This window comes from Amborella trichopoda, chromosome 10, assembly GCF_054954075.1.
Source record: "Amborella trichopoda isolate Santa Cruz 75 chromosome 10, AtrichopodaSantaCruz75HAP2 v2.0, whole genome shotgun sequence".
Lineage (NCBI taxonomy): Eukaryota > Viridiplantae > Streptophyta > Magnoliopsida > Amborellales > Amborellaceae > Amborella > Amborella trichopoda.
In genome coordinates this window covers 2,167,823-2,192,153 of record NC_142345.1, presented here as the reverse complement: position 1 = coordinate 2,192,153, position 24,331 = coordinate 2,167,823, and the positions used below count along the sequence as shown (strand labels likewise).

General features: G+C 34.7%; 2 protein-coding genes and 3 non-coding genes across 6 annotated transcripts; 1 reads left to right on the top strand and 4 right to left on the bottom strand.

Annotated features, from left to right (window-relative positions):
- Window positions 1-803: 803 nt before the first annotated feature.
- On the bottom strand, window positions 804-12,384 carry LOC18427940 (Leucine-rich repeat (LRR) family protein). 2 transcript variants are annotated; one of them, XR_016043099.1, is made up of 11 exons: window positions 12,150-12,384; window positions 10,903-11,050; window positions 9,694-9,765; window positions 7,066-7,137; window positions 6,268-6,339; window positions 6,041-6,184; window positions 5,838-5,918; window positions 4,700-4,775; window positions 4,466-4,537; window positions 2,472-2,543; window positions 804-1,157 (listed from the first exon to the last, which is right to left on the bottom strand). XR_016043099.1 is itself a non-coding variant. In XM_006836982.4 (11 exons), exons 1-11 carry the CDS (start codon window positions 12,235-12,237, stop codon window positions 1,067-1,069), a joined length of 984 nt encoding a protein of 327 aa, XP_006837045.1. In that variant the 5' UTR covers window positions 12,238-12,384; the 3' UTR covers window positions 804-1,066. The 2 variants fall into 2 exon arrangements, 1 of the variants encoding a protein (XP_006837045.1); XM_006836982.4 differs by having other exon boundaries at window positions 4,704-4,775.
- LOC148779998 (small nucleolar RNA snoR27) lies at window positions 7,572-7,663 on the bottom strand. The gene has a single exon (XR_016043498.1). It is a non-coding gene; the product is annotated as a small nucleolar RNA snoR27 (small nucleolar RNA).
- LOC148779997 (small nucleolar RNA snoR26) lies at window positions 7,836-7,931 on the bottom strand. Its single transcript, XR_016043499.1, has one exon. It is a non-coding gene; the product is annotated as a small nucleolar RNA snoR26 (small nucleolar RNA).
- LOC148779996 (small nucleolar RNA snoR27) lies at window positions 8,677-8,770 on the bottom strand. Its single transcript, XR_016043497.1, has one exon. It is a non-coding gene; the product is annotated as a small nucleolar RNA snoR27 (small nucleolar RNA).
- A 7,424-nt stretch (window positions 12,385-19,808) lies between the features above and the next one.
- On the top strand, window positions 19,809-20,706 carry LOC18427941 (LYR family of Fe/S cluster biogenesis protein). Its single transcript, XM_011622777.3, has one exon. The coding sequence runs from the start codon at window positions 20,189-20,191 to the stop codon at window positions 20,459-20,461; it is 273 nt and encodes a 90-aa protein (XP_011621079.1). The 5' UTR covers window positions 19,809-20,188; the 3' UTR covers window positions 20,462-20,706.
- Window positions 20,707-24,331: the final 3,625 nt, after the last annotated feature.

Genomic DNA, 24,331 nt, shown 5'->3' with positions numbered 1-24,331 from the left:
TTCATCATTAATTATAAAATTTGAAGCTTTAAAAATAGTGTAGATCGAACATATCTATAAAAACTTGATAATCTTGAAAATTGACAATCTATTTTTCTCATGTCCATGCATTTTCATGCCGAGATAATCAATTTGAAGATGTTTGGGCATCAAAACAACCTCTAGTGATATTTTTGAGGTGGGCTCTAGTTTGAGTGTTTAGAGCCGTGGCTCTACATAAACTTCTTCCCACAGTGAAAGCCATTTGGGCAATACAACAGGAAAAAAAAATTACATTAAAAAAAAACTGAAAACAAGGAGAACAAAAAAAATAAAAAATTACACAATCGTTAAAGCTTCAACAGTAACTCCAATTTTTATTTAGCATCCGCCTCTATATTACGTTCTCTATAAACTTGCACAAACGAACACTCCATACCCATACAACAATAAATTTTAACAAATGAACACTCCATAGCTATTACTCTCTCTCTCACCATCTCTCGTATTATCTCCTTTTTGCTCATTTAATAATTTATGTTATTTTCTATGTTTTCAAGCGTAGCACGTGTTTAACCATCTCTCTCTCTCTATCATTAATTTATCATTATCTCATATATTTATCATTAGTTGATGATATAGGGAAACGAATGTCGAGGAACCGTGTCAGATGAGTAAACCCACTTGCAAAGGCACACCATGTGTTCCCACAAAATCTAAGAGAAAACCGCACTAAACCTATTCTAAACAGAGATCCTTCAGAGAGACGGAGGGCATTTAATTATAATTATAATAACGTGACTCCTCTTTGTCTACATACATCATAGGGCAACGTGTTAATTCATTTTGAAGAATATGAGTTCAACCAATATCACAGACAGCTAGGAATTGAGAGAGAGAGAGAGAGAGGAAGCCAACTTTAACAATCCAGTTCAGAGAGAGAGAGGAAGCCAACTTTTGGCAAATCCAGTTTAGAGAGAGAGAGGAAGCCACCTTTAGGCAAATGCAGTTTAGCATTGGACAAAATTATTTTTAAGTTTGATCTATAGAGACTAGAACACTAAACAAATAAAAGAATTGGAGAAAATTAGAAGAGGAACTCAGAGTCTGATACCTCAAGGACTTTGTGGACACCAATTGGGTTCGCACCTGGCTTGAACTGGTTCCCTTCAATGTACCTGTACAATCTCAATTTTTTCATTCTTCACTTTCAAACAACCCTAAATCAGCATTTTCCTGTTTGCATTTTTTCATTTTAAAAAAATAAAAAAAATCAAATGGGAAAATCTCACTTAAGCGGTCAAACCACCTCACAAATCAATGAGGTTAAAACAACTAATTTTTAATAACCATTTCTTAAGGTACCTGCAACATTACTTTGTTAGGAAATATCCAAACTATCCTTGTTTTAGATTTGGGAACCTGAAAAAGTAGCACATTTTTTTTTATAAAGGAAAGCTTTCTATATGCTATAAGGAATTTATATATGCCACCACTATCTCAATTGTCCGATCTAAATGGACGGTTGAGCCTACCGCAATCAAAATGTCACGCCTAAACACTTTTTTATTTTTAGTTTTTTTTTACAAATCATGCTGACACCAAATTTGGGACGTCTCATCCTCTAGAGTCACATCCACAAAAATATCAGAAAATGTTTTTTAAAAAAACAAAATAACCAAACTACCCCTATAATTTCTAAAGAATTTCTAAAGGTAGTTTGATCTTTTTTTCAAAAATATTTTTTGATATATTTTGTCGGTGCGCCCCATTGAGATGCTGACACACCCCAAATTTCATGTTCATATGATTTGTAAAAAAAAAAAATTAAAACAATAGAGTATGAGTTATCATATCTAGATCAAAAAATGAGAGGCGCACTAGTGATATTATGTGTGAAAGTATCCCAACCCTCCGTTTAGATCAAACAAAACAACTGAGAGTGAGAGAGTTGCATATATAAATTTGATAACGTGGCTAATTAAGTACTTAAGCTATATCACATAAATATCCTTCATTGTTCCATGAGCCAAATCATGAATATGCTTTTTCATTGAAAATAGTTTCTTGGTTTTGCAACAAGGAACAAGAAAGGGATATGGGCATCTTTCCACTTAGTGGCTTGGATAGAGCCAAATTACAAGTACGATCGTACATTTTCTAAGTTCTAAACAAGGTTTTTCTAATGAAAATGTTTTGGAACCTAAAACAAGTGGACATATTTAGATCACTTGCCTCAAGTGACTTAAATAGTCAAATTACTATAATGCCCTTATTCGTTCCAGGATACATAACCAAACAAGGGCAGTTTCGAGACTTTCTAACAAAATTGTTGGGGAGATAATTGAAAATATTTTTAAGAAGTAACCACTTTGTTGATAAACTGGTTGATTTAATGAGCTCATTGGATTTTTCAGGCAATCTGGTCATTTTATTTATTTTTCATTATTTCTAATTAAAAAAGAGGCATTGAATTAGAAGGAAGAACTTACATTTCTTTCAAGAATGGGTGCTTGTAGAAGGCATCGGGGATCCTTCCAGTGAATAAATTATGATCCAAGTACCTGAGTCATACAAAACTCCAAAAAGATGAGTGCATGAGAAATAAGACTGATTATGCAATATATAAATTTTAAATTTCTGTCGACTTTGTTTTACATTTGAAGTTAGGTGATATACATATGTCTGCCACAGCAACCCTCCAATGAGAACGAGAGAGAGAGAGGATATACAACAGTCAAAAGAATTAAACAACACCCAATTCATCTCTCTCTCTCTCTCTCAACACACACACACCCACACCCACACACAGGTTACCCAGTTCATCCCCCCCCTCTCTCTCTCTCTCTCACACACACACACTCACACATGTAGTCAGAACAATACCACAGTAATCTACTTACCACTAACGTCTTTTCTTTCTAATAACATCATCACCCCCATATTTGAAATAGCAAATACCCAACATTTGCACAAAGAATTACCCAGTTAATTCCCCCTCCTCTCTCTCTCTCTCTATCTCTCACACACACACGCAGTTGGAATTATGCAGTAAACTATTTACCACATCTCATCTTTTCTTTCTCATAACTACACATCAGCGCCTCCTGTATTTGAAATAGCAAATACCCAACATTTCCACGAAGAGTTACCCAATTCATCACTCCCTCTCTCTCTCTCTCTCTCTCTCTCTCTCTCACACACACACACACACACACATGCAGACGCACACGCACACGGGGGCATGCAACCAGTATTCACTTTCTCTTTTCTAGGAAATAACCAAAGGCATTACTTCCTGAGAAGTTCCTCCTTCGAATTGCAATCAAAGATCCCATGTTTCTGCCTAAGTTGGAACACAAAAACAAGAAATCCTAAAGAAACTTCAAAAAGCAAACTCTCAGTAGCAACAGTCCATCCACTCTGAAAGGACTTAGTTTATACACCTTATACAAGGAGACCATAATACCCAACCCTAAAACAATTTCAACCTCATCAATCATCTCTAATCGCCATTGATCCTACTAAAATTAAAATATAATTAAGAACTTGAGGTTGTCATGAACTATGTTAAAACAAGGACTCAAGTGAAGACTCGTAAGGGTCCCGAGCCTAAGTCAGGCCCCACAGGTTAGACTGAGTCTTTTAGAGACTCGTCTGGGTACAAAAAAACAAAAAAAATTAAAGACAATAGAAAAGATTGTGGCTCAATTTTCCAACACAGGCAACGAAGCATACTGGCAAGCTTATAACAATTGTCGGTCCCTGACACCAAAAGAAAACCATACTGACAAGCATGGGGAATATCAGGTCCTAATACCAAGAGGAGGAATACCAGAAGGGAGAACATCCAACAGGCAATTAATTTCAGTAGCTTTCACATAAATTGTTACCATGTCAATAGTCCAGTATATAATCAAGCGAAGGAACAATGAATACATTTCTTGATTCAAGTAATAGAAAATGTGAAATCAGTATAGATATCAATCACCATTGAATAAATTAAAGAAAATAGAAAAGATTCTGGCTCAGATGTGATCGTTTCATGCTTAGTAGAACCCCCATAAATCTATGCTAACCATACTTTTATTCTCTTTCTAGAATGGGGTTCCTATTTGCTGCAGCGAAAAGAAACCTTCATTCTAGCCTTTACAGCTCCCAATAGTGAACATGTTCTAGCCTTTACAACTTCCAATGGTGAACATGTCTTTTTTTGTGTGCATGTGTGTGTGAGTGTTGAGGAAGTTGACTTTAAATAGGGAACTTGTCCTGATTTGTATAGCTTAAACATAAATATTGAGTACCTACACATGCTTTCTTTGTTTGATACTTGAATCAAATAGTTGTTGCTTAACAACAACATGTTTTTGCTTTATTTTGTACACACTTTCTTACAGCCTATTATAGCAAGTATGAGGATAAAGTCATCAACTAAATATAGCAGAAATTCCAAGTAATAAAATGACAAGGTAAGACAAAGACTCACAAGTAAGTTAATCGAGGAATAGAAGCAAGCCCTGCTGGGATTGGTCCAGACATCTTATTGTTTGAAAGATACCTAAACCAAAATGAGATAATCATGTCACATGAGCAAGATCACTAATTTTGTCCAAAATACTAAAGTCTAAGCAAAATAATGGAGCTCAAGAAAAGAACTCAAGTAAAGAACTCAAGTAAATAAATGGATGGCAATCAAATTTTGATTTTTGAAAAACGGCACCTACAAAATCTCCAAATTAGTTAAGTTTGCAAGCTGGGTGGGTATGCCGCCAGTCAAATAATTGTTATTGAGGTACCTGGGGTCATAAAACTCACAAGTATTAATAGATTCGAAATATAACTTCAATTAAAAACAAATGCAATTCAGTTTTAGAAGCATATTGAAAGAATTTTGCAGTCCTCTCCTTAGTCTTGACACTTGATCGAGGATTCTTTAGAGAAGTGTCAAGGATTCTTAAGAACACATGCACAATTGATTTCCACTTCAAAGCAAGACTTCATTTTAGGAAGCTACTAGCTTAGAAACAAAATTTACAGAATGAAGAAGGATATGCATTTTGCATATTTTGAGTTTACAAAAGCATATCAAGCAAACAATCCAGACAGAATGCTAGATATTCATGTGTTGGTTTGGACATGTGAGCCATGTCAACGAGCGATAGGAAGACTTCATATTTCTGTCATGAATAATATGAAGCATTTCTTCCAAGTCTGCTGATAGGCTTCTTTTTAACTCCAAATGTGCCAGATAAACTGGTACTAGGTGTAAACATAAGATATTTTGGTTGTCATATGGATTCCCAAGGAAAACAAAAATCCAAGAATCATGCATGTCTAAGAAAGTAAATAAAATAAATAAAAGATAAACGCAAGTGCCAATGGAATTTCCAAGTTTGACACAGTTAAACTTGCAAACAGGAGTTATTTTTAAGTTCACGAACATTCAATATTGTGGTTTTAAGGAACATTTTGCCCATAGATCGAGTGACCAGCTCAGTATGCATGCGTAGCAACTATGGTTGTAAGTAGGGAAGATTTTTTGGCATCAAGATTTCAAAGCAACTACAGTCTTGTGTAACTTTTATATGTTTCCCTAATTAAACTTGGCAAGTAGAAAGTTCATAACTTATATAACTATCTCATCATCATCATCATCATCATCATCATTGTCAGAGCCATTTCTTAACTAATAGGGTTTGGCTACACAAATCCTGGTTCGTCATTCTGCTCTATTAAGGGCAACGCATATAACTATTTAGACACTAAATAAATTTTTATCTAAGAGCGAGTGAGAGCATGCAAATGTGAGTGCACCAGAGAGAGATAATCCTCATATTCTAGTTCCAGCACCCACTCACAGGTTACGCAATTTGGGAAAGCCGCCTTCTACTCGAATAAGCTCCCTTATAGTTCCCACCAAATGGTTATTGCCAACATCTCTGAAAACGAAACAGACACCCATTTAACTCAAAGAAGGATCAAAAGCAATCGTTTCATTTTACAGGCACAAGATAAGCCAGACCAAACCAAACAACCAGAAAAAAAAAAAGACTGGACATACAGGTGGCGAAGATTTGGGAGGTTTCCTAATTCTGGAGGAATACGTCCAATCAGGCGATTCTCATGAAGATAAAGGTAACGAAGCTCAGGAAGGTTGGCCAGGTCCTTTGGGATTTCTCCTTTCAAATTGTTGAAGCTCAGGTATCTGCAAAATGTTGCTGTTAAAGATTAGGAAAGATCTCATTAAAAATTTGAAAATTCCAATGAAATGCAATGAAGAGAACTTACAGACTAGTTAGCTGCTTAAGTTCACCAATTTCTGGAGGAATCACATCTTGTAGCTTGTTCCACCTCAAGTTTCTGATGGACATGAGATCAATTCGAATAATATAAACAGATGAACTAAAACATTTCTAGGCATGTCTTTTCTCTTTTCGTTTTTGGGGGTGAGGAACCAAACCACTAATTAAACCCCATAACTTCCTTGCATACGCACAACTTGCAAGTCAAATCACAACATTCATTCATGAATGCATGTGGACTCGTGCACAAGCATTAAATGATATGGAGGTTGTCAAGGTGAATAATCCCTCCACAGTATTTGAGGTCTCAAAGACAGTGTCTCCTTTATCTATTTTCCAGAGAAGTGTCCTATTACATTTAAGGGAATTTTCTCAAAATACAACGAACTTATCTACTAGTCAACATTTTTAACATTTTACCCATTTTAAACTATTCTAACTCATTATCATGTGTATTTTGACAGGCTTTTTGAAATTTTATCAAAAGAAAAGGAAAAAATGCTAAATAGTTATCTCTTACGTGCATTTTGACAAATTGCCATATATTTAATTTCTTTAATGTTTTTTAACAAATACATTAAATTACTTGCCTCAAATCAGAATCATGTAAAGATGGCCAATCCACACGATAAAACAAGAATAAAGTTTATGAAAGAAAATTTCAAGTAAGAAAATGAAAATTCTTACAGTATATAGAAGCATCAGTATGAATAATGTTCGCTATTATGCCGGAAATAAGATACTCTACAAGTTAAGTGCACTACAAGACAGTGCGGAGGCATACAATATTTTGAGGCGCTTAAGTCTTCCAATTTGTGGAGGGATTGGCCCCGTCAACTTGTTGTTATGGAAATCCCTGTTATTCAAAGACAATGAAATATATATTATGCATGCACTGAATTTGAACTCAGGGTGAGGATGACATCAATATCTCAGCCCTAATGAACAATTCCTTCTCAGTATATGAAATGATTTAAAACAAAGTCAAATAATACATCTCTTGATATTTTTTACCAAGCAATTTTGAAAGAAAGAAAAGGAGGCAGATAAAGGCATCATGATTATTTATAGTTAAAAACTGAGTGCCACATAATAATAGCATTTACCTTTTTCTTTTCTTTTTTTTAAATGTATAATAACATTTTTCACATTACAGACAGCAAATATCAAATGCTGCAACAACTATTAAAAAGACAGATAAATCTCCATAAGAATCTTGACCTCAAGCACCAAGAAAGAACCTTGTGAATGCATCTATAGAACATTCTAAATCAGTTGAAGATTTAACAAATTGGACCTCACATTGGTTACAACTCTTCTACAGGGCTTTCTAGGAGCTTGCGATTAGATAACACAGTTTAGTATGCTATCATAGATCCCCTGAAACATTCTTAAAGTAATAATGATAAACAGAAAAATTACGCAAATATGAAAAAGAAGATAAATTTAATAAAAATAAAAGAAAGGGAAATACACACACATGCACTCATACAGCTCACAAGCACACGGGCACGGGCACAGACACACACACATAGATATAAACGAAACAAGAAGAAGCATCGCAGAACACTTTTCTTCCCCATAAGATTTCTTCATGGAAAAATCAAAGTGCAAGGATAACAAATGAGAGTAATTCCTCATTGATGCTCTTGGACTATCCATTAGAAATAGGATAGAGGGTAAATCAGAGAGTGAACCACTATGGGACATGTTGTACATCGTTTTTAAACATAAATTGAGTACATACCCTCATATTTTAATGCAGAGTTGCATTTGTCAACTTTGTGCAAACTTGTCCATCACAAATAAATTTGTGAATGACAAGGTCTATATTAGTCAACTGAACAAAAAAAAGGTCAAAAGAACCAAGTTGTTGTGTAACGTACTCTCAACATAGCAAAACCAAAAAGATTGCAGAGTGAAGGAAAAGCACTCTAATACAATCCCACCGATTATGGGAAAAATTATAAACTCTTAAATGTCTTCAATGTCCATTTCAAATATAAGAGGTGATTAAGGGAGAGTGAAACCCAATAGTACGGTAGGTGCCATCCATCATTTCCATAATCCTACTCGGGATTATGGAATACTCAGAAATAGAATCAGAAAACAAATGTCGCAAACAAGGTTTGGTAATAGAAAACATGAGATAAATGAAAAATGGGATTCAATATTTTACCCATTTGCAACTCTTCCAAGTCATGATCATATGTCTTTTGATGGGTATTTTGAAAATAAATGAAAAGACATGCATAGAATGCTAAATAATTCATCTCCCATGGGTATTTAGATGAATATCCTACGAAAAATAATTCACTTATACCAAATGTGTTTGAAGAAGTATCAAGCTAACTAATTTGGGATATGTTAGAAAATTTAAAATAAAGCAAATAAATTGGGGTCTCAGTTTGTTACAATTCTTCTTCAAGACATTGTAAGAAATTGCAGATAGATAACACTGTTTAATAGGGCATCATAGATGTCCCCAAGAAACCGCCTTAAAGCAATAAATCAAATATAAAACAATTACCCAAAAACATGAAAAGCAAAGAAAATTAACAATGAGAAAGGAGAGGAACTTATGAAAATATAAAAATAAAAAATTAATGAAAAAAGAAGCATCTCAGACATTTTCTTCCCCCATAAGATAACTACATGGAAATATCAAGTGCAAGGATAGTAAATAGGAGTCACCCGTCATTGAAGCTCTTGGAGTATCTTAAAGAAAAAGATAGAGACTAAACGGAAAAATATCTTTATGCCCCTTATTTTTAAGTTTCATTTCACAATAGACCCAAGGTTTTAAAAGATATCTTGGGGCATAAAAATTGTACATTTAATTTCTTCCCCCTGAGTTATTTAAAACTTGTTTTTTTAGGCCAAATAAATCTAAAAAAACATGCCTTTTCTAAAAGTCATCCTCCCAAACTTCTAGAGAGAGAAGGGTTTCATGGAGGTGAGAGGTTGCCAGAAGGAGAGAGAGAGGTGTTGGGAGAAACACAGGAGGAGAGAGATAATGAGAGAAAACAGGAAGAGAAAGAATGAGAGAACACATAAAGAGAGAGAAAGAGAGAAGTTTGGAGTATATAACTGAAGAGAGAGAAAAGATTGGGTTTAGAAAGAGCATATCTTTCTCACATTTATTTAGGTTAAAAATAGGTTTAAAGTGGTCGGGGCGTCAAAAGATATTTTTTGAAACCTTGGGTTTGTCAAGATATGAATCTTAAAAATAGGTGATATGGAGATATCTTTCCGAGACTAAACCAGGGAGACAAAGACTCTTGATGTTTATGTCATAGAAATTGAGAGAAACTAAAAGGTACTTATGCAGCACACTACCAAAATTAGCATATTCCTCTTAAGCATTGCATTTATAAAATTATGTACTGTCCATGCAGGGAAGAATCCTTACAGTCTAGTCAAATCCAGAAGGTTCGTCACAGCAATAGGGAAAGGGCCAACTATGGAAACTGCATAAACTTCCCTGTCAATAATAAAGAATAAAAATTAAAAATGAACACCAATAAGCATTCTTGTTTACCAAAAAAACGCATGATATACAATGCACCACTAATCACATTCTTTTGAAAGGTATATGCAAACCTTTTTAGAAAAGGTATAGACAATTGATAACGACCAACTGAATGACGCTAATAAGTGGAAAAATTAACAAACCTCTCAAAACTTAAAAAATAAAAATTGGATTCAGTACAATTTAAGCAAGAAATACAAGCTTCCATTTATATGCAAATAACCAAGTTTCCATGCCACTATAGTATGAAGCTTTGAATGTCTTCACATTTTAGCTAGCATACACTACATCAATCTCCAATAAATATTTACTTATCTAAACTAAAATTTAATAATTCCAACTTTGCCCTATTTCCATAAAATACAATCCCAACAATGACCCCTGAAGTCTTTTTTCTCACAACTATCGCATTAGTTCGCTTGCAAAAATAATCATTCTATTCAAATAGCTAACATATTTCTTTTTTCTTTTTCAATAACTCAAATAGTTAACACATGTCAAATGCATTCATTGTTCACTAGCGAGAGAACTATTGCATTAGTTTGCTGACCAGCAGTTAAATATAGTTTGCTCACAAGATGTTCACTATATGGGGACTCAGTTTAATGATGTGAAACCATAATCTAATGGAGTACATTCTGCACTGGATGCTTTGTAACTTCCCCACAATACTTTTCTTACAGTCTTCCTTTCTTTTATATCTCAATCTATTAGGCATGAAATTGGCCTTCTGAATCAAATAAAAAACACAAGAAAAGAAAAAAGAGTGATAGCTCTATCTTATGATCCAAATAGTGCACAACATTAGAAAGATAAGTACACTTCAAACATGGGAGAGTTTGAGGTTAGCCCGCTAGCTGACAGCTAACGTAAACGCTCAATGTCCCGGATTGAATCTAGGCTGATCTAATGGTCATGATTGCATTTCGTATTTGAATTTTAATTATTATTATTTTAAATCCAAATCGCTTGAAATTTGGAGTGTCTGTTCTTAAAAAATAGGAGAATCTAATAAAAATATCCAAAAAATAATTCACAAAAATTAAATAGACAAAAGAGAAAGAAAACAAACACGCACAAATTACTTACAATTCTGTCACGACCCTATAGTCACCTTGACTAGAGCATGTCACACCAGACCATGGTGGCAAGTCACCATCTCCACAAGGATCATCTCCAACCCATGCATACACAACCCTCCAGCCAAGAGATGCCTTGATTTCATTCAATGCTTTCACTACAGCCAGAACCATCATCATGTTTATGAATTTCTTTACTATTTAACAAATCGTGAGAAGAATTAGAGAAGATAAAGGAAATATGTGAAATACAAATATAAGCATTGAAGGTTCTCAAACACAGTTCAATAATTATGAAATTACGACAAAATCCAAAACTTGTTCTTGTACATGCCATATAGGTAACAATTTATTAGAAACACTCCACCATGTATTGGAAAATTACAACGCAGTTGAAAATTTTATAGCCAAAGTCAAGCTGCAGTGCTTCATGAACCACCATCTCAACTTATCAATAAGCTTTCGATAGTTAAGAACAAGTAATTGCAAGCTACTTATAAATTCTAAACAACCAATCATAGAAATAAATAAGACCCTGGCACAATTTGAAACCATGAAATCAAAAGAAGGGGAATAGAATTAAAATATCTATCCCTGATTTCTTAATATGTAACAAAACCTAATCCATATTGAATAAAAAGACATAGTCAGCCACGAATTCAGAAACAGGAACCCAAACAAAGCAGTGAGCAGCAAATACAACACAAGTGACCTATACAAAAGGTTTCAACCACTAAATTTCATCGCGCCATATTCATAAAAAGTGCAGTTTCCAAACCACATGAAAGCTTCACAACATAATCTAAAATAATATCAGATCACAAAATACGGGAATAAACAGTAAAAGACTGAAATTAATATCACAAAATGCAAAAAAATTGCGTCAAAATCTCAGTTACAAATGCAGGGAAAAAATTGAACACAACAGAAGAAGAAGCTGAATTATTAGTGGACTAAATTACAAAAATAACCTCGTTTTGAGACTTTCCAAGACGCTAGTTCATTGACCTCTAAGCTTCACCCTCAGATCCAGTTTCTAAATGCATGAGACAATGACAGCATCAAAGATCGTGGGAAAAACAAAGCTTAAACAGTAAAAATAATTTGAAATAAATAGTATTACTATCACAAATTAACCTCAATTTCCGACTTCATTAAACCCTAATCCATCAAAAAACACAAAAGCTACATAACACAAGAAATCCAAGCGCTTCATACACATTTAAGAAGAAACTAAAAGTAGGGTTTCAAATTTACCATCCCTTTTTAAGGTTTTGCAGTTGCAGAGGTTGAGCACCAGCGCGAAGCAGAGAAGAGAACCGAAAAGGCCAGATGATGAAGCCATTTAAAAAGCACGAAATCACATGAAATCAGCTCACTGAGAAGAGATCAATGAATTTTGGTACCATGAAAATAAATAGACAAAAAAATCATGGAAAATCTCGATTTTTCATGAATAGTGAGTAATGAGACGATCGAAGAAGTGAGTTTCAGAGCACAATTACATGCTTAGTATTTATAGTTTCTGTTAAAAGGAAGTCCTCGTACTCTTTACTGGGGTAAAATATAAAGACCAAAGTACCCCATTTGAATGTGACGAAAAGCACCCATACGCAGCAAGGGCTTTGTGAACTGGTGGAGGCAACAGGTCGGGTCAGACCCATATACCCAAACAAAGTTCCGGCTCCGACTCAAAAATTAAAGGGAAAAGTTTATATAGAACCGAGACTCTAAACAATCAAATTTGAGCCTACCTCAAAAATTTCACTAAAAGAGGTTGTTTGGATGCTCAAATAATTTCAAATTGATCATCTCAACATCAAGATGCATGAACATGAGAAAAAAATAGATTGCAAGTTTTGGAAACAACATATTTTGTAATGCTTTTTTGGACCGTCATATTTCAAGTTTTCATAAATATGTCAATCTCCACTATTTTTTTAAGCTTTAAACTTTATAAATAAATATGACAATATATTTTAAGGCTGTCACAAATATTTCTAATATTGAAACTACATTTCTCAATACTATTTTAAGGTAGGCTCTAATTTGATTGTTTAGAGCCTAGGCTCTATACAAATCACAGCCAAAATTAAAATATATATGTATTTAACTAGATTTAAATATATTTTATATATTGAGACCAAAAAATATCATTGGACCCAGACCCGGACCCAAATATTATTCAGATTCAAGATTTGGACCTAGATCCAACCTGTTAGGTCCATGTTTTGGACCCACCAGAATTAGCCCTTGGGTCTCAAGTTGGGTCTGGTTTCATTGCCACCCCTAGTACTGAATCGTCCAAACTAGCCGATGAGTTATTGAACCTCGTCCATACCCAACTTGACGATTCAGTACTAGTCTGGTTTCATTGCCACCCAAAGCAAAATTCAAGTCATTTATCAAAAAACTTGAAATTTCTGACTCATCGTTTCACAATGGGATAGTATATAATGAGATTATTTACCTTTGTGGTGGTCACAATTAATTTTGACCATTGGATGTGAAATTGGGTAGTTACATCTATTTCATTGACCAGGCTCAAAGTTCAAAATAAAATTTCTCAAACTTTATGACACATCCATATTATCAGATTTTACATCATATAGTTATAAGTAATTGTGACTTCATTGTACCAAAGGTAAAATGGTCTTATTATATACAAGCTCATTTCATAAAAGAGAATTACAATGGTTTTTGAGCTGATAACTCCTATTTTTTTTTTAAAAAAAAATGGGTGCCTAAGTTTAAGTTCCAAACAGACTTATCACTCAAAATATGAGATTTGACCTTTTTTTTGGGCGAGTCAGTGGGAAGAGGACCTCTACCATTGGTAGGAATCGAGTCTAGGATATAGCATTGCAGCAAAATATTTGACGCAAGCCAATAAAGCCCGGTCTCTTTTTTAATATGAGATTTGACCTTGATATCTCAAACTTAGGTCTCATGTAAAAATATGCATTTCATATCCAAAAAAAAAGACGTAGTTTGAAATCAAATTTAAAAGGATACAGTTTCTATGCGGCCAACCGCATATTGTAGAAATGCGGGCCTGTCAATAAATATATTTTATAAATATAATTTGATCTTAATTTTTTGAGAATATATAAACTTTAATATGGAGATCATGAATATGAAAATAAAATTAAAAAACTATAAATAATAAGTATATTAAAAAACATTTGGACCATTGGTTACAATTGTTTTTAGATTGATGGGCACCTATTTGCATTTATCTTTAAGGTGGATGCTTTATACCTCTGGATTGCATACTGTAAAAATGCAGTCCAGCCAGCATGAAACAATTTTTCAATTAAAAATGTACATAAAATTTGGACTTTGATGGAAAACATAAATAAGAGGTCTTTTTGTTAAAATAGTAATATTGTGGATGGACTTTTCCTTAATTTTCATTCAAATTTTTTTGTAACTATCCTATATGTTTTGCAATATTCGGAGTTGGAAGCTATGAACCGGAAGTAGTATTTTGAGAAAAGAAGGAATATCAAGAGAGAAATGAGGAATGATATAAGATATTGAAAATAATAATATTTTTCAAATACTACAAAAATATATAAGACATATACAGGATTTTCCTTTTCCCTGATATAATATAGGGAAATTTATCAATAATACATGTAAGAGATTAACTATTCAACACTTTTCCTATATAGTTTGATTTAATTGCAAAATATCCATAAAAAACACTAGATCATGAGTAGATCATGAGTAGGAATGGTGACCAATGTCAAAAGTGTTACATATTGCACATCCCTCATGGGTATTTCCCATAAACATACCTATAATAGTTGATATTAAGCATAAACACAAAATATAAGAAAACAAATAATTACTTTGATCCTCTCTCTCTCGATCACGACCTCTCGATCTTTTTCTTGACTCTCAAAAATTAGAACAATAATGTATTAAAAATAGATTGTGCTCTTTACCCCCCATCTCTTTTTTCCCGTCTCTCAATTAAACCCCGTATCTAAAAATCATAAATTCCTAAATCTAAGAAAAATGGGCTTATTGTTGTGGACATTTTCTAAAGTTCAGGAAAAAAAAAAAGAAAAAAAAAAAGAGAAAAAAAAAAAAAAGAAAAAAAAGAAAAAAAAAGAAAAGAAAGGGAAGATGAAGTTCTATCTTTTAAATTGATATCATGGGCTCTATAGATATATCAAAATGCTCTTGGCAGGTCTCTAACTAGATTTTTTCAAAAAAAATTAGTTTTTGGCTTGTCAAAAATTTGGAGGAGGCTCGGGGGGCTTGCCTTGGGCCTGCCATATTAGCAACTTTAGCTTGAATCATAGGGCTCGCAATGGGCTGAGCAACCTACCCTGCTGTCAGCCCTAAAAAATGAAGGTTGGGCTACAAATCTAGTCCTGGGACTGGTTTTTTCTCTTTATTTTCTTTTGACATTTGAATATAGGAAAATTATAAAAAATATACTTTAATTTTTTTATTATTAGAAATAAACTTAAAACTTTTCCAAACCTCATTCATACCTCTTTTTTGGATGAGTAGACGGTAGTCTTAGAACCGTGAAGGCGTCACGGTTTATTAAAAACCGTGAAGGCATAATTACGGATTGTAAGTCAAATGTAATTTTGAAGCATCTCCACACTTAAAGAACCGTGATGGTTTATTGGACAATCATGGCTCTAATTTAACTGTCACGGGGAATAAGAACCCTTAATGACCATCTCAGTTTTTTAAGGTCGTGATGCCTCTTAATGACCATCACGGCTTTTTAAGTGTCGTGATGCCTCAAAACATTAAATCGCCCATGTTCACCACAACAGTGAGTCTACCGTGATGTCTTCACAATTCTAAGATTACGAATGAATGCTAATTTTGTCCAAAAAAAAAAACAGCAAGAAGTGAAGAAAATATGTATGGATGAGGTTTTGGAGAGGTTTATTTTTAATACTCAAAAAATTATAGCATGTTTTTTATAATTTCCCTTGAATCTATCAAGCTGAAGCCGTGTTCGAGCCATTTGAGCTTCCTCATCCCAATCAGTTTTCCGAAACAGTAATTGCATAATAAAGTAGGATTAAAAATGAATAACTAGCTTCGAGAGAGAAACTTGCACTGAAACATAAGTATTAGGTGAACAAAGAAAATTAATTGATAGAAACTTTTTGAATTGGTGTTTCAAGTGCACAGAGATTGGAGATGAGAATGTACAATATACTTTTGTGGGAGGAAAAAGAGCATTTACTCTCAGGATATTATGCTGGTTTTAGGGTCATTTAAAGCCTCAATACTGTCTTACAAGGTTAATCTTCAGCACATGGTCTTGATTGAGATGAATTACCTTCGAAGCATTCATTCGCTGCAACATAATAACAATACTACTATAACCAGGACGATGTTTGCCTTCACCAATTTAATCACAACGAGACCTTGGCTTGTATAAATTTCAAGATGACTCTTAGCAAACTAACTTTCCAAATTCTAACAATAAGTTTCGAAAATTTTTTTCATGCGGGCTGGACTGCATTTTGACATGCGCGGTCCAGAAGCATAAAGCATCCATCTTAAAGAATGATGCAAATATGTGGTCCATCTAAACTCAATCGAAACTAACCGTCCAAATGCTTTCTTACAACATTTAAAATTGATGGACACTCTATACTTAGTCAAAAAATAAGTATAGAGTGTCCATAAGTTACAGTCGAGTTTTAACCAAAATAAGTATAGAGTTTCTAAGTACAGGTAAGTACTAAACTCAGAGGTGTTTAGAGGGAGTCCAAACCAAGTAGATACAGGTGAGCGCCACTTGCAGCCAAAGTTGTCTTTTTCTTTTTAGTGGTGGGAATCAAACTTGTGATGTAGTGTCGGTTGATGTCCACTCCTAACAACTAAAGCTCAAGCCCAAATTCTAGTGGGTCATTTAATCAGTGATTGGATTTGTGTGCTGCAAAATACAAAACTTGACCTATACAGAGCTTGGATTCGAAATCCTTTTGGTTGTGTTTGAATGGGCGGCCATAAAGTCGTTAGTATTTCCATTGTATTTGACATATTAAAGGGATTGTCAACTATAAGACAATTTATCATTGGTGTAAGGATATCACAATTACCTATATACTATTCGATGCAAAATCTGACAGTTTAGATGTATCATAGAGTTCAAGAAAATTTGTTTTTTGAGTCCAGTCAAAAGAATAAATGTAGCAACTCAATTTCACATCCAATGGTCAAGATTAATTACAATATCTATGTAAAAAATTAAATGGTCTCATTATATACTTTTTCAAAACTAATTTGCCAAAATTCACATGTGGTTGTCTTAGGAGAGGAAATTAACAAGTAATGCTAGAAAAAGTCTAAACATAACCTGAGAATTTTCACTTTGTTGGTTAACAATGGTGAATACTCACTAAAACAAAGTTTTGCACTTGAACAAGATTTCAATAAAAAAAAATGGGCCTTTTAAATATTTAGAATTCACTTTCCTCCGCTGTAGCTACAATTGAGCATGTAGGAGTGGTTGGAAAAGACAACATATGTTACAATTATGTTACAATTTTTAAAAGATTTAACAGTTTGTAACATGTAGGGTCGGTTAGCTATAGTTGCCATGACCATGGTGAAAGACCACGAGGGCATTTTGATATATCCAACTATTCCTACTCATTTTTAGATGCAAAATTTGAATTTAAACAATTTAAACTCGCCCCAACTCACTAACAAACACAAATATTGAACCTGTGTTTCAAGACTCACCTTGGAACAAGTACTCAGCCATGTAGTACTTGCCCAAGAGTTACTTGGGCAAGTTGAAAATAAGAAAATAAAAATGTTAAAAACAAAATTTTGCAAATTTCAAATAACCCAAAACAACTTAAAGAGTCTAAAGTAGCCTAAAATATGATTTTTTATTAAAATGATTTATAATCGGGGACATTTTAAAAGATAAAAAAAGGCATATGGTAAAAAAAAAAAAAAAGGTATTTACCAATAACATCCAAATTACATATAAAATTTTTATACATCCCCATTTTTATATGAACAATGACACTTTGAGACCCTTCCACACCTATATGAGTAAGACCTCAAAGGATCACCGTTAAATTTTGACACAGATCTCTATAAAAGTTATCACATGGGTGTGGGACTTGGGTGAATGGATTTCTCGATAACTTTTCTAAAGATCTATGTCAAAATTGAATGGTAATCATTTGGAATCCTACTCACATGGGTGTGGGAGGGTCTCATAGTATCCGTTACTCTTTTTATATATATATATATATATATATATATATATATATATATATTTATAATTTTTTCTATTTTATAATGGGTGTGGTTTGTATAGAGCCTAAGCTCTAAACAATCAAATTAGAGCCTACCTTCAAATAGTATCAACATTGGAAATCTTTGTGATAGCCTTAAAATATATTTTCATCTTTATTTGTAAAGTTTAAAGCTTAAAAAATAGTGTACATCGACCGGTCTATGAAAATCTTGAAAATTGACAGTCCAAAAATACATTACAAAATACGCAATTTTCAAAATTTGAAATCCATTTTTTTTCTCATGTCCATGTATTTTCACGTAGATATGATCAATTTGAGGATATTTGAGCATCAAAACAATATCTTCTAATGAAAATTTTGAGGCAGACCCTAATTTGATTGTTTAGAGCCTTGGCTCCATATAAACTTCTCCCTTGTATAATATAACCCGAGTCCTATCAATTGACACGGGGTAACTTGGTTTGCTTGGTGGCGATTCCAAGTTGGACAAGTTTGAGTGGACACATTGAACCATAACAATGTGTTGTGTTGACCAATCACAAGCTCAGATACGGCGCTTTTAACTCCCAAAAACTTAATTTAAGTTACTTTCAAGAAAGAGATATATAAAATATAGGGAAAATCATAGATACCCCAAATTGGATTTTTTACCCTCCCTCCCTGTCCATCTCCAAAATATTTTTGATACCACATTATTAATCAAAATATTATTTATTTTTACATCCACTCTTTTAAGTAAAGAAGTTGACTATTTTTTTAGCCAAACTGTCCTAATTTTAATCCATCTTTCCCACTTTCTCTATTTAAGCCCATTTGCCACGACACAACTTTAATATAAAACCTAGTTTGGCACACGACATAGTTTCAATATAAGTTGGTATGGTACATTTTATGCCAGACCGACAAAAATTGAATATCAAAAGCTCGTCCGACACATTTTGTATCGAACAGGCAGTTTTTGTCAAAAGCCCATATGTTGGGCATCGCATTTTAAAATAAAATGAGATGCATTTTGGTCACTAAAATAAATAGTGTTCGGATTAATAATGTCGTACCAAAAATATTTCGAAAACGTGCCTATAAAGCACAAATTAAGGAATTTATAATTTTCTCTAAAAATTACAAGAAAGTTAAACGAAATGCAACTATTTAATTAAACAACGTACACGAATTTGCAATTTATTTCCAATGGGAAATTACCACACTAGAAGTGGTATAGGGTAAAGTCCTACACCATGGGACAATGATGCATGTAGGGCACGCAATGGGCTGACAAGACCGTCTAGGCGTGGTCAGCCCAACCCAAACAAAGTAGGCTTAGGCCACAATTTGTGGCTTGAGGGCCTTGTTTGGGCCGATCCTCTTCATTTTTTGCTTTTTTATTTTATTTTATTCTTTTATTTTAGCCGTCCTGGCCTAGCCTTGACCCTATAAGACTGGTCCGGGCCGGGCTGGCCTATAAGATAACGGCATAGTGATTATGGTAAACCGACAAAAGCTACGGTGTATGGTGTACACGGCGCACCACACCGAAACCCCGCTAAATTTTTGCGGGACCAAGGTAAAAGATTGAGGGTAGCATTTTGATGCTATCCCACTGAAACGCAGGGAGCCATTTCTAACCCTAATACTGGAGAGAGAGAGTAAGATTCGCCCCCAATTTTAGAGGGTCTTCATATCATTTTTTTCCCTCTCTCTGTAAAGACCAGACACAGGAAGATACGAAGCTTTACCCTAAAGTTAGAGGAGCTAAAAGAGCTCAGAATCCCTAAATTTGGAGGAGAAATCGAGCTCTCAAACCCTAAGGTAGGGCATCAAAGAGAGCTCTCATTTTCCCTTATCCGAGCTCTCAATCTCTAAATTTAGTGGAGGAAAGAGAGCTCTTAGACCTTGTATTTACATTAGCAAAGAGAGCTTTCAATATACGCTATTTGAGTTGTCTAACCGCGAATTTGGAGGAGCGGAGAGATCCCTAAAGTTGCCCTAATTTTACAAAACAGGAATAATCTGGTCTCTGATAAGATGTCATCTCCGTCGAGAACAGAGATTTTAGGGTTATTCCGAAGCTTATTGAAAACGGCGAGAAAATTCCCGGATTACAATATCAGAGAGTACATGAAGAGGAGAACCATTGATGGGTTCAGGCAAAATTCCAAGTTAACTGATGCTCCCTCTGTTTCTTCTGCCTTTTTGGATGCGAATTCTCAGCTTGAAGTGGCAAAGAGGCAAGCGGTGGTTTATACTCTCTATGCCCCTCCAATCAAGAGTGTAATGGAGATCAAGAGTACTTCTTAAATAACTGGACATATCCCTATCTAAGCACGATAAGAGTGTTCGCCCCTGTCGAATCTCTGTGAGTCTGTGCATTTCTTGTTTTGTGAACTCTTTCTATCCCTCTCTCTCTTTCTCGTCCTCTTTCCCTTCTTCTCTAGAGTGGAATCCATGGATGAATAGAACTCTTGATTACTAGAATCTCTCTCTCTCTGAGTATTTGATGTGAGAACAAACATATTCATTAGAATGAGAATATGGTTTAATTATATGTTTGAGCAGTATCATCTCTCTCTCGCATGCTCTTGTTGTTACCTTGTTTGAGAATATATTCTAGTGAAATGTTGGAAGGAATTATTTGTTGGCTGGTAATTTCATTAATATAATGATATGCTGGAAATTGTATCCCAAAAAAAAAAAATGTGTTCACGTATGCCAATCTTGGTCCAAAAAGTCTGTAATCGATAATGGTCTAACTTTGAACTGAGCTAGGCCCATATAAGTTGAAGCTTGAAACAGATCACAATTCAGGCAAAATGAAAATTTTCTTCTTTTTTCTGAGATGGAATGATATTTGTCTTCATTGAATTTACTTTTTTGGCTTTCAGCACTGAATTGAAGGCCTATATGTTTCAAGTGTTTGGTGGGTGCTATGTATCTCATAAGAGAGAGATCTATCTGCAAAAGTTCTCGTATGTCTTTATGATATTGACATTTACGGTGGTGATGTTTGCATTTTCATGTATATAAGTTGGCCCTCAATAAAATTGTTATCATGTTTCTAGTATGTTGTCGTGCATATGTATCTTGTTTATGATCTACAACCATTATACTGTTTATGTAGAAAAGTTTGTTGTGCTCACTTTCAGTTGCAAAGGGGATCATGGTGTACTGGAGCTGACTTTAAAATGATTAGTTTTACTAGAAATCGGTAGCACTTCTACAACGAGCATAATTAATACTGGAGCTTTAGTAACAATTTTTCTCTGCGAATCCTGTTTCGATCTTGATTTATGAGATCAAATGAGGAGATGAAATTATTGTTAATTTTGACTAGTAGGAATGACTCACTTCACATTTGCTATTGTCCTCTCTCTGTAAGGTGGCGATTTGTGGTGACTTAGATGAGGTGTTGTTCAAATTTATTGGGCACGAAAAATACTTAGGGAACTAAATGTATTCTCCTTACGCATTTATTTTGGAACATAAAGCTGCTATAAGTTTTAGAGACTTTTACGCCCACTAGTATTATGGGATACCTTTGTAAAATAGTGGTCTGGGCCTTGATTCGTTAGGCTTAAAAGGTTGAGCTTGAAGGCCCAGATTTTTGTGTATGGTTTCCAAATGTAGATGGAATTTAAGTGGTCTACAAGACCATAAACTCTCGTGCTAAGAGTAGGAAACCAGGAAACCTGATGCAATGGAGAAGGCTCGTGATCTTCTTGAATATAGGATTTTATTGTACATATTGTTTTTACCATGAGTTGTATGCGTGGGTGGGGTTTAGACTTCTATCGTACTTTATGGTGAGCAGATGGATGAGGAAATCTTTCTATAGCTTGTTTGGCCTTTGCTCCTAGATCTGTTTACAACTTTACGTTGATTGGAAACCTTTTGGGTAGCTTGCTCATGCAGTACGCAGATGTAGGCTTGTTCTTTTTTTTGTTTGTATTTTAATTTTAATTATATTTTTTATGGTTCGAGCTATCAAATTTTCATTAGTGTGTAAAAGGTGACATCATCAATGCAAGTTTTGGTTGGATGGCTAGCATGTTGATGTCACCTTTCTCAGGTTTGATAATTATGATACTCAAGTAGCTTTTTGCCAACTCTTTTATAATACCACCTAATAAATTTATTTGACCACCCAAAACATAGGTGTTTGATCAATTAATTTGATTCTGCTACCCAAAAAATGGGTGGATCAAAAAACTTAATTACTTTTTCGGCATGTATTTAAAGGGATAGAATTTGAAATGAATCTATTCGAGAGAATTTAGGTGTGAATAGGCAATAAAATGAGAGAGAGTAGACATAGGTGGGCTTGCCATGTGTGGCGCCGACCAAGTAAAACACCTGTTAGGAGGTGTGAGTTAGTTCAAGTGGAAGGACTGAAAAGGGAAAGGGGGGTAGGCCCAAAAGGACATGTTTGGAAGTAGTCTGAAAAGATATGAGGACTTATATCCTCACTGAGGATATGGCCTTTAATAGAGCAGAATGGAGAACCATGATTCATGTGGCCAACCCTAATTAATTGGGAAAAGGCTAAAATGATGATCATGACCCAGCATCTATTTAGTAAAACATCACCCAAAACACGAGTGGATTAATAAAGTCAAGTGCAATCTAATGTGATTCTGCCACCTGAAACATGGATGGATTATTAAAAGATTTATTGGCTGAACATAGATACATAGATTAAATAAACACCTAGTTATTGCTTTAAAAAGTGCCCGCCTCGGGCACCTCGGTGGCAACCTTGAGGAGGGGTGAGGCCTAGGGCCTTGTGTAGGGCTAGGTGGCTCAACCCAAGGTGGGCACCTTGTGCCTCATCTAAGGTGCTTGTTGCAAACCCATGACTCAAGGGTGGAAAATATCCTTTTTTTCTTTCGTTTTTGTTTTTTTTAATTGTGAGTTGGGGGGGTGTAGATGGGGTGTTGTTAACAATGACCTGCCACCCCCTCCCCCCTCTTTCCTCTTTTTCTCCTGTCTCCTTCTCAATTGCCTCCTTAACAGTTTTCTTCTGAGAAAAGCATAAAAAAATTGAATTTGAATGTTTTAAGATTGAAAAAACTGAGACTTTTTCCTCACAAAAAAAAAAAATTGAGACACTTGAGAAACCATTTCAAATCCTATTTCTTTTGGATTTGATTCATTTTGGAATATCAAGAAAGGTTATTGTTTTTTATGAGGAGATTTTGGTCGATTTAAAGCTTGATATTGATCCAAAACATCGAGGATCTGAGATTAGCAACAAATGTTGGTCATTTTTTGTGAAATTTCTCTGTTTTTCAGATTTCTTGCCATGTCTTCTTTGGCTTCCTATAGGAGTAGTGATCCCGGGTGGGAATATGCATATTGCCCGGATAAAAATGATCAAAATAAAGTTTGGTTCAAGTATTGGGCACAATAAAAATGGGTGTATTAATAGATTTTAAAAACACCTTTCCAATATTAAGGGTGTTGTTGGCCACTTGAACAAATTTCCTTCGGGTAATTGGAAGGAGATAAATGAATATTTGGATTCCAGAAAAAGAAACAACATATGAGGCAAGCGCAACAGAGTTGAAGGTCAGGGTTAGTATGGTTGGGGATGAGGAAATAATGAAGGGATATTGAAGTGGGTCCCTCTTGAAGTCGTAAGAGTTAATCAATTGGGTTAAGAAGCCTTATATGCAAGGGCTTATAGATGCCCTTTTTCTCCTGGACCTCTAGGCTGCAGTACATGATAGGGAGAAATGGAAGGAGCAAGTTACTGTTGAAATCAGATTCGAAAGAGAAGGTCAGGCTAGGTATGTTAATAGATTGCTCGGCGGAGACATGTATTGCTTGCAGTGCTGCTCGCTTAAAATGCTTCCACACAATTTTGGAGGTGATTGGCCAATATTAGCTGGGTTGAAGGGCCGAACCCCTAATGAGCTTAGGGAACAATTGCTAAGGAGGTAAAACTCATACAAGAGTTCCTCAAGTCTGCATCATAGAGAGAGAGTAAGGAGTGGGGAAGATTTTGGGCACAATTTGGGGAAGATTTTGAAGGGGTTTGCCAAATGTGGAGGGATTCTGCATAAGACTCATTTTGATGGTTGCCATGTCTCGGACCTGGTAGGAGAGAGAGAAACAGAAGCAAAACAGAATGGTGTGAGATGACGTGTTATTGGGTCTTTTGAAGGCAAC

What these genes read in the sequence shown, in the direction of transcription:
- LOC18427940 (XM_006836982.4), bottom strand. Translation starts at nt 12,237, where the DNA reads ATGGCTTCATCATCTGGCCTTTTCGGTTCTCTTCTCTGCTTCGCGCTG. An exon ending in CTTCTGGATTTGACTAGACT is followed by an intron (nt 7,138 to 9,693) that starts GTAAGGATTCTT and finishes TTTGAATAACAG; the next exon opens with GGATTTCCATAACAACAAGT. An exon ending in CTTAAGCAGCTAACTAGTCT is followed by an intron (nt 6,185 to 6,267) that starts GTAAGTTCTCTT and finishes AACATTTTGCAG; the next exon opens with ATACCTGAGCTTCAACAATT.
- LOC18427941 (XM_011622777.3), top strand. Translation starts at nt 20,189, where the DNA reads ATGTCATCTCCGTCGAGAACAGAGATTTTAGGGTTATTCCGAAGCTTA.